The sequence below is a fragment of the Sinocyclocheilus rhinocerous genome, unplaced genomic scaffold (assembly GCF_001515625.1).
Source record: "Sinocyclocheilus rhinocerous isolate Xijiao unplaced genomic scaffold, SAMN03320098_v1.1 scaffold962, whole genome shotgun sequence".
Lineage (NCBI taxonomy): Eukaryota > Metazoa > Chordata > Actinopteri > Cypriniformes > Cyprinidae > Sinocyclocheilus > Sinocyclocheilus rhinocerous.
Genome location: NW_015656169.1, coordinates 140,448 through 154,653, shown reverse-complemented (window position 1 = coordinate 154,653; position 14,206 = coordinate 140,448). Strand labels below are relative to the sequence as shown.

Below are 14,206 nucleotides of genomic sequence, written 5' to 3'. Positions count from 1 at the left end.
ACGTTAATAAATCTTTAATACATTAGCTCATCCATGAACATGATTTCTGCCCGAGTCCCATCGGATTGCTTCGGCTGTGGAGATGAAGACAACAACTCCCATGATTCCACATTCTAACTACGCCTTTGTTTCTTTGTTTGTTTTGAATACGCGCCCTCCAGTGGCAAAAAATTACATATTGTGCCTTTAATCAAAGACATTAGCAAATTTTACTCTCTACTTGACTACATTTTTGAATAAGTATATGTACTCTTTACTTTACTACGTTTCTGATGAGTAATACTGTTGCACATTACATTTTGCATGGCACCTAACTTTTTCTGCAGCAGTATATTTCTGCTACAAAATAAGTGATATCGCCATCTAGGGCACTGAAGGTCTTGTGGGTCTTAGTCACCCAAAACTTGTCAACAAGGCTGCTTTCCGTGAATGCAAGTGCATTAGCAGCTAGTTGCTGAATTGCAGGTGTTTCATATATGAGATGGGGACATAGAAGAGATTTTTTTGAAGGATATTGGTTTACTTATGCACTTCTGAGTGCTTGAGCTTAAATGAGACTTGAGTGTTTGTAGACGTTTAAGAGGATGATGTGTCGACCTTGATTTATTGCAGTATTATGGTGTTCAGTTTCATTTTGGTTTTAGAAAATAAACGTGATTGCTCTCCTCACAAATGAACTTTCTTGTTTTTCCACTGTTGAGGACTAGTGCATCTCAGAGCCTACATTCAGTATGAGTAAAATACTCATCACTTATTACTGTATTTTTGATCAAATAAATGCATTCTTCATGAGCATAAGAGATTTCTTTCAAAAAAAAAAAAAAATCTGACCAACCCCAAACTTTTTAATGGTAGTATACTGTATACATTCCACTTTTTGCACAAAAAGCAGTTTATTTTACTTTTACAGGAGTTTTTTTCATGCTTTCTGTGACCCTGAGAATTAAACCATTTGTTGCTTACATTTATATTTATGCATTTGGCAGATGCTTTTATCCAAAGCGACTTACATTGCATTCAACTTATAGATGTTATTAGTTCTTGCATTCGCTGGGAACCCATGTCCTTGGCATTGCTAGCGCCATGCCCTGCTATGTGAGTTTGGGAATGTTGCTACGGTAGCTTTAGTAGCTTTAGCTGTAGCCTCTGTAGTCTCTAGTCTCTAAATGACATCTAGGACTGACTAGCCTCTTCACACATGCAATGAACAGCAGTGCTTCACAAGGTTGCTGAATAATGAATAGATATTTTGTGGTGGTCATATGTAAATGTGCTCATGGTTGTGATGTCACAAAATACTAGGGGTGATCCATATTTAGTGACTATCAGAGTGAATGAATAGCATAGAGACTTGGGAATTTTGTCTTTAGCTAATAAGCAAGGACCTAGCAGCTTCATAGCAACATGTTAAAACATGTTTTAAAAGCAGCTTAGCAATTTCATTAAAAATAAAAATAATAATAATATCGGCAAACACAACTCACATTTTCTTCAGAAAATTTCAAATCTAATATACTTTTACTAAATCTACTAATCAAACTCTCATTCTCTTTGGCAGGTCATTGGGTGTTCTTGGCTAATTGTCACCTGTCTCTCTCTTGGATGTGTGAGCTGGATAAACTAGTAGATGAGTTACAAATCCAAGAATGTCATCCAGATTTCCGACTGTGGCTAAGCTCCTCCCCTCACCCAGAATTCCCCATTGCCATCCTGCAGACGGGCATCAAAATCACTACTGAGCCTCCTAGGGTACACATATACACACTTTGCACAGTATCGTGAGATCTATTTAAAATGGTGTGTGCTGTAATTAAAGTGGTCTTGGTGTGTGTGTGTGTGTGTGTGTGTGTGATCGTGTCTCTGTAGGGGGTGAAGTGGAATATGAAGCGTCTCTATCAGCGGGTGTCTGAGTCTCAGTTCTCGCGCTGCTCGCGGCCGCTGCTGTACCACAAGATGCTCTTCACTCTCTGCTTCTTCCACAGCATCATCCTGGAGAGAAGGAAGTTCCTACAGCTCGGCTGGAACATTGTCTACAGCTTCAACGACTCTGACTTTGAGGTAGAGAAAGAGAGACAAGGATGTGAATTTTCAATGGTTATGTGGATTTCTGTGTTTTCCAAAGTATGACCAATGTGAATTGCTTAAATTTAAGTAAAAAAAATCAATTTCATGTACATTTAAAGTACATTTATTTCATGCATTTATTAGTGCATTTATTTCATAGCTTCCACACAAACTCCACAGGGCTCGCTTATTCTTGCATTTGAAATTGCAACATGCTATACCCTTTTCCCAAATTATAGTATTTTCACTTGTTATGATTATTAATATTAAATATGCTTTTGTTTTTATTTTACAATACAATAGTAATAAAAAAGCATGAAATCCTGCACACAAAAGAAAAAAAAATCTTCAAAAGTCTTTATTCAGGCCATAAAAATACAAAAATGCAAAAAGTGCAAAAAAAATTGCACAGTGCAAAGACAAAACTTTTTCAATATCATACCATCATCAGTGTCTACTTGTAGATTAGACCCCTGGTCTCATTTAAAGATCTTTCCCATACTACTACTAAATCAATCAATCAAGAAAAAATAACATGTTGTATACTTCAATCATATAATAAATATATACATATAAAAATAAATATAAATAAACATGTACCCAAAATATATTTAATGTATAGGGAAAGCTATTAAATGTACACATTCAAAATATAAACAATAATCCTCAAAATCACTAAATTTCACACGTTTTTTTAAGAAAAATAATAGTAAAATTATTTTTTTATAATTTAATAGTAAATGTAAAAATTCTTCTACTTCTTCTTGTATAGTCACATTGATTTAGGAGAAAAACTGGTTTTCCTTCTTTTTGTCTGTAGCCGATCACATATCTGAGACAGCTGTTAAGGCCTTATTTTATTTGGTCCACTACTCATTTTTGTAGGCTGCAAAATTATTAGGACTTTGGCAGCTTGTCAAAGTTATTATAGTTGAAAGCATGCATCTTATCCTCGCACATACCCTCAATGAAACTGTGTTCACCTTTGCATCCTGGTGATGCTGTAGCCTAAATTTCGCATAATATTTTAAGCTCAAGATAAGCTGCATATTTAATAGGTATTGCCTATGGCTATGAAATTGTTATTGAAAAAACATGTTTTAAAAATATACCATAAATAAATCTGTGAACTCATATGCATCTCTGACAACTGTATGGGTTTGTGAAGACTGACTGTTTGGTAATTATTCCTCTCTCTTTGTATTTCAGGTGAGTGAGAATCTTCTGAGTCTTTATTTGGATGAGTATGAGGAAATCCCCTGGGACGCTCTCAAGTTTCTCATCGCTGGGATCAACTATGGAGGACATGTGACTGACGACTGGGACCGACGTTTACTTACCACCTACATCAACCAATATTTCTGTCCTGCTGTTATTGATACGCCCTTCTTTAAGTGAGTTCACACACACACAAACATTTTTATGAAGTTAAATGGGAACATCCATGCTTAAAAAAATGTAATTAAATCAAACCCTAACCTTACATCTTATAGAAAACTTTTTCCATTTTTATATTAAAAACATGAGTAATTTAATTTATTAATATCCCTAAAGTAAAGTTTTGGCAGATTTGCCTCACTTCTGGAGACAAATTTGTCCCCAAACTACAGTCTAGTAAACCCAACCACACGCACAGAATCTCTAATGCACTCTCTGTTCGGTCTAAACACTGTATGGAGTCTTTAGTGTTTGTATGATCGTCACTCTTAGTCCCAGTTTTTGAACATTATGAAGAGATAGAGCGTCCCCATATGGCGAGAATGTTTGCCTGGTTGAAAAAGAGCAAGAAAATCTCTCACTCTCACGAATAGATCTTCTCATTACTCGCTCACACACAAACTTTGCATTGAGTATATGTCAAGCCATCACACACACACACACACTTTGATCCCTGACACTCACTCCTCTTTACCCTGCTGTGAGGATTCCTGTGTGTCCTCTTGAGCCGGTAAGTCTGCCGCCACAGTTCTGATCTAACGAAGACCAACAGCTCCCCCATGGGGCCGAAAGATGAATCTCATAGCGTCTGAGTTAAATGTGTTCCATTTCCTCCGAGTCCCCTGGTCTTTCAGGACCCAGCAATACTGCATACATGGATGGAACATCTGTTACTATAGCAACCACATCCTATAATTACCCTCAATCAGTGCCTCCATGGTGACTTGAGTGCACAGCAGAGGCGGCTCTAAAGTTTTAGGCAGTAATAAAAATGAAATACAGTAGCATGGATTACTGGACTTGGAGGGGGAAGTAGGAATTGGCAGTAATTACAGTATCTGTGAAGTTTTACTGACAAACAGTTTAGCTACTATCAGTTATTTGATATGACCTGTAGATGAAAACTAAAGAAAGTGTTATTTTGAGAATGTGTATGAAATTGCCCTACAGCTTTACATTTTTATGAGCCAATACAAGGATTGTTCACGCCAAGTCTGGCGCAGAAGTATAGCGTTTTTTTGCTGATTTTTCTTTTGGCACCTACAATATTCACAGCAAATCCAATGCAACCAAATAACACAGTAATATACTGTATATTACTGTGCATATTTACAAGCTTTAATGACTTTTTAGCACATTAAACTATTTAACGGTTTAAATCAAATTCTTTTTTTAAATACTGCCATGTAACTACATGATTAAAAAAGTATGACATTCATAATCAGTGTTTTATTATATACTGCTATAGTTTTTATTATAATATTGTTTTAATTTTTTGTCATTTTTATTAGTTTTTTTATTTTTTTATAATCTACAATCTTTATTTAGCTTTTTTAAATTTCGGTTTTAGTCATTTTAGTGATTCAACTTAAACTTATTTTATTTCAGTTTTAATTAGGTTTTATAATCCTTTAAAAGCTGTTTGTTTGCATGTATAGGGTCTCCTCGTTGGTGCATTACTATGTTCCTCGTGATGGGCCTCAGTCCTCATATTTGGACTTCATTGGTCAGTTGCCAGCACTGGAGCACCCAGAACTATTTGGACAACACCCCAATGCTGACATCGCCAGCCAGATCACAGAGGCTCGAACCCTCTTCCACACACTACTGTCTCTGCAGCCACAAGTCACCAGCACCGACGCCACCAGCACTGGAGCCAGCAGGGAAGATAAGGTGTGTATAAAAATAGATTGAATTTACTGTTCTGATGGCATTTTTAAAGATCTTTCAGCATATGTGACACTTAGAATTGAATGTGTATAACTCTGTGTGTTTAGGTGTTGGAACTTTCTGCTGATGTTCTGCAAAAGATTCCTGCTGAGATTGACTATGAGGGTACTAGAAAGTTGCTAAAGGATGACCTTTCACCTCTAAATGTAGTACTGCTGCAGGAGATCCAAAGATACAACGCACTGCTGCACACCATCAGGTCTGTGTGTGAGAGCGTAACAGTCATATGTGATTATGAATATTAACATGCTAACCGTGCTATATTTGTGTGTGTAGATTGTCTCTCTTAGAGCTAGAGAAGGGCATTAAAGGTCTGGTTGTGATGTCCAGCAGTCTAGAGGAGATATTTCACAATATCCATGATGCTCGTGTACCTCCTCTCTGGGAAAAGGTAAGAGAGGACATCTATAAACTACCATTCAAAAGTTTTGAGTCTCTTATGCTCACCAAGGCTGCATTTATTTGATCAAACATACAAAAAAAATGATTATGCTATGAAATATTGCAATTTGAAATAAGTGCTTAAGTGTGTATTTGTTCATATTTTAAAATGTAGTTTATTACTTGATGACAAAGCTGTATTTCAGCAGCCATTCCGTGTCACATGATCCTTCACAAATCATTCTAATATGTTCATTTGGTGCTCAAGAAACATTTGTAAAAACTGTGGTACTTTCTTTTAGGATTCCTTGAAGAATAAGAAGTTTAATTTAATGCTTTATTGATTAATAAAAATATTAATTTCTTACCAAGCCCAAACTTTTGAATGGAAGTGTACATACTGTATATCTGGGATTGCCTTCTCTGCACAGAATACATGCAATAATTACAATTTGGCCAAAACAAGTTATCTTAGAGCTCCCTCTGCTTCCTCTGAAATGCTATCTAGGTAAGTATCTCACTAGGTTTTGGAAGAGTGCTTATAACTTTGTGAATCACAAACACCAGGTCATGTTGTAGTTGTAATACAGCCCTGCGTGAGTGTGTGAAAGTGGGCTGTGAGGTCAGAGGTGTGTGTTCAGCGGAGAGCAACAAGAGTGTATGAATGAATGGTTGAGAGGATTGCTCTGTGAAGGATGAGGTGAACAGAGCAAGATTTAGAGGATTAAACACACTCATCTTGGGTTTAAACACTCTTAGTGTTTGTTATAGACTGAGAGCTGCCCGAATCATGTCAAGAATGCACAGGCCTTTCTAATGCCCTTGTGTGTGTGTTTAGGTCAACAAGAGTAGATGTTAGACCTTGTATTGCTCTGATGTAGATTTGTGTGTGTGTGTGTGGGGGGGGGCTTCTTGGTTCATGTCTAAGGATAACTGGACTCATTTAATAATAAACAAAACCATGTTTACTTGAAGATCTTTGGTAAGCGTATGGCCTGTATACTAATCCAAATGCCAATCCATCCATCCCTCTATTCTGCCTCGTTTTCCATCTTTCTGCGCCTCTTTAACAAAATAAGTGGAGAGCATCCATTAAGACTTTCTCTCCAGCTGGGACTGTCCTTTTGCTGTCTGCGGTGCCTCATTACTGTCTTTCTCTTTTTCTCTTTCTTTCTCTTTCCACCCATCAGCCTATCTTTAACACTGAATGCACAGTTCCTCTGTCTCTGTCCAGTGTTTTATTCTGGCAGTGACTCGTTGTATCTTTGCAGAGATATGACTTTCATTTGCCGCTGACTCTCTCTGCTGTTCTTCACTCATCATTTCTTTTTTCTCCCATCTTCCTTTCTTTCATGCTCTTTATAACTGCTGGTTTGTGAGTGGTGGAGGTGTCAGGCCTCATACGTTACATTGACATAACCCGTTGTGACCTCAAAGGCTATTAAAAGATAACACTCACACCATTTATTGAATCTGGTGTTCTTTTTTCACTGACCTGGGATCAGTGGTTTCCAATCTGTGGAAGGCCATTTTTGAGTAAAAATAAATTAATTATAGCCTAATTGTGACTTTGTTTCCTGCAATTTTGTCTCTCATAATGGTGGCTTTATATCTCAGAATAATGATTTTATATTTCACAATTGAGATTTTATGTCTCACAATGTGTCTTTATGTCAGTTAGCCCCAGGCTTCCATACCTGTGATGCACCGAAGAAAACAGAAGTAATGGTGGAAAATTTCTTTAATGTCATTCATGTTAGCTTATTGATTAAAAAAATTTGACATTACAAGCATTACTGACAGAACTAAATTAGAGTTTTAAAAACACTTTTGTTCAAGTGCCCCTGCTTATTTTCATAATTATCAAAAGTATAATTTTCCTTACTAAAAACAAATTAGGAGAGCATGAAGTCCATTACTTTGATGCACAATTTAAGTCCATAGGTGCCAGTAAGTGTAATTTTTGTGCTATTTGCATACTTTTAGTAATTAAAATTTTTAATAAGCTTTTATTTTTGTATTTTCCGTTTTCATTTTCATTTTAGTTTAGGCTTATTAATTTTATTTTCTTTGGATATTTTTATTACTTTTTTAATATTTCCATTTAGCTTTAATTTGTGTATTCTAGTTTTAATTTTAGTAATTTTACTACTCCCTTTTAAACTCATATTATTTCAGTTAACTTTCAGTTAATCTTGTGTATGTTCAAAAGTTCAGAAATGTAATCACCTGTGCTGAAAGCACAAGGTTATGTTAATAAAAGCTAATTAATTTATGTGCAATTCATTAATGTATGTGCCCTTAACGCTAGCTGATCTCTGCAGGCCAGTTAATTGGTTTTGTCGTTTCTAATAACATGCTATGTGATTGATTTTTCCTCCCAATTTTTTTCATTGTCAATCATTGTTCAGTGGTGCTGAAATGTTGCTGTTTGACCAGATTTGTCTTTAAACTGCCTAGTTAAGAAAATCAACAATGGACATCATACACTTGTTCCCATGATTGTGATTAATTTGTCAGAGTGAAGGTTTGGTTGATTATTTAGGGCACCCTGTTTTCATGCACAGCTTCAGTTTGTTGCATGGGTGGTGGGAAAGTTTGGGAACTACTGCTCTGGAGTACTAGATCAGATTAAAACATCAGCATATACTCCATCAAAACCTTTTATCCTCATTTATATCACTCCATGTTGTCCCAGTTTCAAAGGGTAAAAGCGACAGCATTTATTCTGCCTAGAAATATCTCAAAACGTTCTCATTTTCATGCCAGCGAGAACCTAAATGCATAAAGGTTTTTTATGGCGCAGCGTGAAATGAAACTAATCATGAGTATTTTCCTAGTGTTGTGTGGCAGTTGCAGCGTTTGAGATGCTAATTCCTTTGGCACAAGCCACACTCACGTTTGATTTTTCTTTTTTCTTTTTTTTATCAAATCCAAATATCTTTGTTCTTTGAACACCAAAAATAACATTGAAGGGTGAATAATTACTTCAGTCTCAAGAATTCCAGAAAACATTGCACCATACTGTTCTGCACCGTCAGATTTATGTTCGTTTAATTGCTCAATTTGAACTGGTTATGTAAGATTTGTTTAAAACTCTTTTGAGTCCAGACGTAATATTATACCCTGCGGTTCAATCAAGATATTCTTCATGACAGACAGTAATGCATCTCATCCAAACCCACAGAAACTCTTCCTTTTTATCCTCTCAATGGCCTTGAGCGGCAGTTCTCATAAACCAGCTGAACTCGGAGTTACACAATACTCAATGAAAGGCCTTGCTGTAAGCGGAGATAGATGTCACTAAGCTATTTTGTGCCGTTTGAAGTTGATGTTATGCCCTTGACCAGATTTCATTCATCTAGTGTCAAGTTCCAGCTGAGAGCAAGTACTGTTGCAGAACAGTAAGATCATTTTAATTACACCACTAAAAAAGACACGCATCAGTAATGAGATGCTCTCCATCCTTAGGCATACCCATCTCTGAAGCCCTTGGCGTCTTGGACAAGGGACCTGTGCCAGCGCGTGGAGCAGTTTGCTCGCTGGGCGGAAACTGCTCGCCCTCCTGTCCTCTTCTGGCTGTCTGGATTTACCTTCCCTACGGGCTTCCTCACCGCTGTACTACAGAGCTCTGCACGCCAGAACAACGTGAGACTCGCACACACAAAGCCAGCAACACATCATGAGACTCATACATATTCACACATACTTAAAGTCTTAGCACACTCTCAGGACATCAAACACATGTGGTGAAGACTCTTTAGTGTCCTCTTATACTTAACTCAGTCAGTCACACACACTAGAGAGCTCAGTCAAAGATACACTACTGTTCAAAAGTTTGGTGTCAATACAAAGACAATACATTGATCAAAAGACACAGTAAAGACTTTTACATTGTTACAAAATATTCCTATTTCAAATAAATAAAAAATACTGAAAGAAATGTGTCATGGTTTCCACAAAAAATATTAAGCAGCTTAACTGTTTTCAACATTGATAATGATAAAAAAAATTTCTTGAGCAGCAAATCAGCATATTAGAATGATTTCTGAAGCATCATGTGACACTGAAGACTGGCGTAAATTCTGCAAAAAATTCAGTTTTGTCATCACAAAAGTTATTAAAATTTTCTAGTTATATTCAAATAGAAAACAGTAATTATAATAGTAGTTCAAAATATTACAGTTTTACTGTATTTTTGATCAAACAAATGCAGCCTTGGTGAGCATAAGCAATTTATTTTAAAAACGTTAACAATATCTTACTGACCCCAAACTTTTGAATGGTAGTATAACTATAGGTAACTATACCTAAAGTAATTATGTAACTATCTTAACTAGATTCAGAATCCATGTAATCAAAGTCAGTAGGGTCCAGAAAACACTCAACCCCACTGACTTTCACTGTATGGTCAAAAGAACAATGCATTATTTTGAAAAAAATTTCTTTTGTACTTTAAAGAAGATACTTATTTTTTGGGCGAACTATCCCTGTGAACAAAAACGACAGAATCATGGCAGAAACAAATTCCTATTGATTGTAATAAGTTGTAACTGTGAATGTTAACTGTACAATTGATTTCTATGCATTGTGTGTGCTATTAATAATGAATATCAATAAATCTTGCCCCAAACTACAATTCATTCAGCCAGATTACGAGGCAACATGCTTGTGTGTCTAAGCAATACTTCCCACCATTCTCTGTAGAAGAACAAGAATGATAAAATACACAGATAAAGCATCAATTACACACCTAATGTCAGTCCTCTGCACTTCCACTTTGGTGCACCGGTCTCTAAAACATCTTCCTGGGGATTTAAAGAGAGAGAAAGAAGTATGAAATTGCTCTATGTGTTCATTTTATTCTGAACAAAATCAATTCAGTGCACATCACTTCATAATTACAATTTCCAAACTCACAAGTGGAAACTTCCCAAGTGCAGCATTATATTTCTCATATGGACTTCAATCACAGCAAACCGATGGTCTATAATTCATTTGAGTAACATGCACGGTAACACATTTTTACCGCATTACATTTACTGACACTTTGCATTCACATTCACTTACTCGCACATTCTGCAGGGGACGCAGCACAGTACTGCTCCATTACCTTTCTAATGCCCCAGTGATGATGTTTATTCTTGGGTCCTTTTGGGATCTGCAAACAGGAGCTCTCACACACTCCCCCAAAATCACACTCTGCTCAGCTGCTCAATAGCTTCAGGAGCACAGCAGCAAAATGAGCTGCATCTGATGATCAAGAGACACCTGCGACGCTTCGGGGCAGGCAATTCTGCAGCAAATGGACTGAAAAACAAATGTCCTAATGTGTAATGTCCCCACACACCGACAGGTGGCTAGTAAGAACTGAGGATACACTTAAAGTGGCTATATCTTGGCAGTACTGTAACTCTGTGTGTGTGTGTGTGTGTGTGTGTGTACCTGTTTTTCTATTCTGGTGGGGACTTAAACCTGAATATACAACGACTAATGGGGACTCGTGTCACGGTGGGGACCTAAATTGAGGTCCCCACGGGTAAACAAGCTTATAAATCACACAGAATTAAGTTTTTTGAAAATCTAAAAATGCAGAAAGTTTCCTGTAAGGGGTAGGTTTAGGTGTAGGGTTGGTGTAGGGATATAGAATATTCAGTCTGTACAGTAGAAAAAGCATTACGCCTATGGAGAGTCCCCACAAGGATAGCAAACCAGACGTGTGTGTGTGTGTGAGAGATTTTTTTCTGCTGGCAGTGATTCTGATATCAGTGTTGTGTTTGCTGTGCAGGTGTCTATAGACACTCTATCCTGGGAGTTCATTGTCAGCACTATGGATGACAAGAATCTGCATTCTCCTCCCAAGGTGAGTAACTGCTGCCATCAGCTGTCCATTAGGAGCTGATGCACCTGACATTTGCATCTCTCTCATTGCGTCTCACTTGCTCTCTCTCTCTCTCTCTCTCTCTCTCTCTGTCTCACTACTCATGTGGCATGTCTCCAAAGCAGAAAAACAGCCCATGCCAGGGTTCTATGCTAACATTTTAAATTGTTTGCTAGTCTTTAGTTGCACAGTTAAATATTTTGTTGACTATTGTTAGTAGTTCATAAACATTCAAATATATTCTATTCAAAAGTTTGGGGTTGGGGTTTTTGAAAATTATCTTATGCTCCCCAAGGCAATATAACAATACAATATTGTGAACTATTATTGAAATGTTAAATAACGGTTTTCTATTGTGAAATATTATTACAATTTAAAATACATTTTATATTTATTTATTTATTTATTTATATGTAACTTATTCATGTCATAGCAAAGCTGAATTTTCAGAATCAATTACTCTAGTCTTCAGTATCATGTCACATGTTTAATATTTCTGTAAAAAAAAAACGTGATACATTTTTTAGGATTAACTGATAAATAGAAAGTTGAAAACAACAGCATTTACTTGAAATATACATTTTTATAACATTATAAATGTATTTACTGTCACTTTTGTTCAATTATGCATTCTTGCTGAATAAAAGTATTAATTTCTTTAAAAAGTCTTGCTGAACACAAACTTTTGAATGGTAGTGTATATCAAACTAAAATTTTATTAATAACTATTTAAATGTCTAAAACTAATAATGAAACTTTATATAGTGTTCCATAATGATACTAATTGAAGTTATGAAGTGTTAACAATATATCTCTATGAGATGCACAGAGTGTGTCTATATGCTGTTAATTAAGGTCAAGACTAATTATCTGGTGAACAAATGAATCTTTCTACTATGAAAGCATGGATCATCAATATTTATGAATTTACTTGACTGTATACTCCCAGACCCAATTAATATTTAAGCACTGTGTATATCTTTATTTTCATATCAGAACTTAGAGGATACATTTTTTGTGATCAGAAACATTTAAAAAGAGAATAACCAAATCTGACAGAGCACAGGGGTTTAGAGAGATTTTTTACTGTTAAAACACAGCATCTTAATAACACAAGAAAAAAAAAACAGCAAGATGTGATGGAACAGGCAAGATATCCATGTATGTCTGAATTGACTGACAATTAAAAAAAATGTAGATGGATTGTAAGAACAAATTTTGTGTGAACACCCCCTTAAACTCTGCTGACTTAGATGGAAACCATCAAAAAACAGCAATTACTGTGTGTAACTTAATTTCCATGCATGCTTAGATAGGGAGTTTGCGTACTTATGATATTTGCTATGAGTTTGTACATTTCGATTGGTCGTCACTGGTCCTCACGCCAGTGTGGCCAAATAGTACTTAACATTTCCACACATTTATTTGCCAGTTAAATTCTTGCACTGGAGGCCGCTGCGTGCCCTCTCTCAGTGTCTTTGTTTTGCACTCGACCTCTTGTTTTCCCCCTCTCTCCTCCAGGATGGAGTGTTCATCCAGGGGCTGTATCTGGAGGGGGCGGGCTGGGATAAGAAAGCTTCCTGTCTGGTAGAGGCAGAGCCCATGCAGCTAGTCTGCCCCATGCCCTCCATTCACTTCAAACCTGTGGAGAGCCGCAAGAGGGTCGCCAAGAGTGAGTACACAGTCTTACATACATCCCTGTATTACAGAATCTTCTCTTTTGAATTCAGCTGTCAACTTTATGTCAGTACATTCAGTAATTGTTGATGTTCTGGTGTGTGTGTGTGTGTGTGTGTGTGTGTGCAGATATGTACTCCTGTCCCTGCTACTACTACCCTGTGCGGTCCGGCGGTAGTGGTCGGCCTTCATTCGTGGTGCCCGTCGATCTGAAGTCTGGAGCTGTGCCTTATGATCACTGGATCAAGAGAGGAACCGCTCTGCTCATGAGCCTTGATAACTAAACACACTCACACTTTCAGTGACACTTGATTAACACTCCATGTCTAATTTTATGCAATGCACAAAAGAGGACAAGCACATGTTATACCCTTTTACACACTGAGTAAAATTAATTTAAGAAGAGAATTTAATATGTGCTAAATCACAAGAGATGAAATGAAAACTCTAGCCATTTGTTACGTTTTATGAAATTAATTTAAATGTTTAATAAAACAGCTCAGCATATTCTCATTAATTGGTGTTGCAGATTTTCCAGACATAAAAAATTAACAACCAATAATTTCACTTGATGGGACAATCGTCATGAAATTCAGTATATGCCTGCAGGATGTCAGCAAGATGCTGAGTATCAAATTTTGTGAGAATCGGCCACAAGGTGGCACTACAATTGACTTTTTGTATAGATCTCAGAAATGAACTGGAATACAAGTTGGGGGGGTTTTTTTCTGAATTTTTGAATGTGCCATTTTATTTATTTATTTATTTATTTGTAATTAACATTTTTAGTGACAATATTCTACCATTTGAATTTTTAGAGGAACCTAAGCCGTTTATTTTGATTCAAAAGATTTTGATTCAGCATCTGACGTTCGTGGAGGTTTTATTGGTCATACAGATTTTAATAGTTTAATAGTAAGGGCACATAGTGATATTCAAAACCATGATAGTGCAATGTAATTAGCTGGCATCATATACTCTTAAAATATAAAAATATTGGCACTACTGTTAAAAAGTTTGGGGGAGACTTTTTTT

The 14,206-nt window shown here is 36.5% G+C and overlaps 1 protein-coding gene across 1 annotated transcript in view; it reads left to right on the top strand.

The window, feature by feature from the left end:
- LOC107719783 (dynein, axonemal, heavy chain 2) overlaps positions 1-13,738 on the top strand; it is a 138,668-nt gene extending 124,930 nt beyond the window's left edge. Inside the window, exons 72-81 of the mRNA XM_016527297.1 lie at positions 1,559-1,749; positions 1,867-2,058; positions 3,274-3,458; positions 4,941-5,175; positions 5,280-5,431; positions 5,509-5,623; positions 9,085-9,261; positions 11,402-11,476; positions 13,016-13,166; positions 13,301-13,738. Of these exons, the coding sequence (XP_016382783.1) occupies positions 1,559-1,749; positions 1,867-2,058; positions 3,274-3,458; positions 4,941-5,175; positions 5,280-5,431; positions 5,509-5,623; positions 9,085-9,261; positions 11,402-11,476; positions 13,016-13,166; positions 13,301-13,455 (1,628 nt within the window). The 3' untranslated portion in view covers positions 13,456-13,738. The remainder of the gene's footprint in view (positions 1-1,558; positions 1,750-1,866; positions 2,059-3,273; positions 3,459-4,940; positions 5,176-5,279; positions 5,432-5,508; positions 5,624-9,084; positions 9,262-11,401; positions 11,477-13,015; positions 13,167-13,300) is intronic.
- Positions 13,739-14,206: the final 468 nt, after the last annotated feature.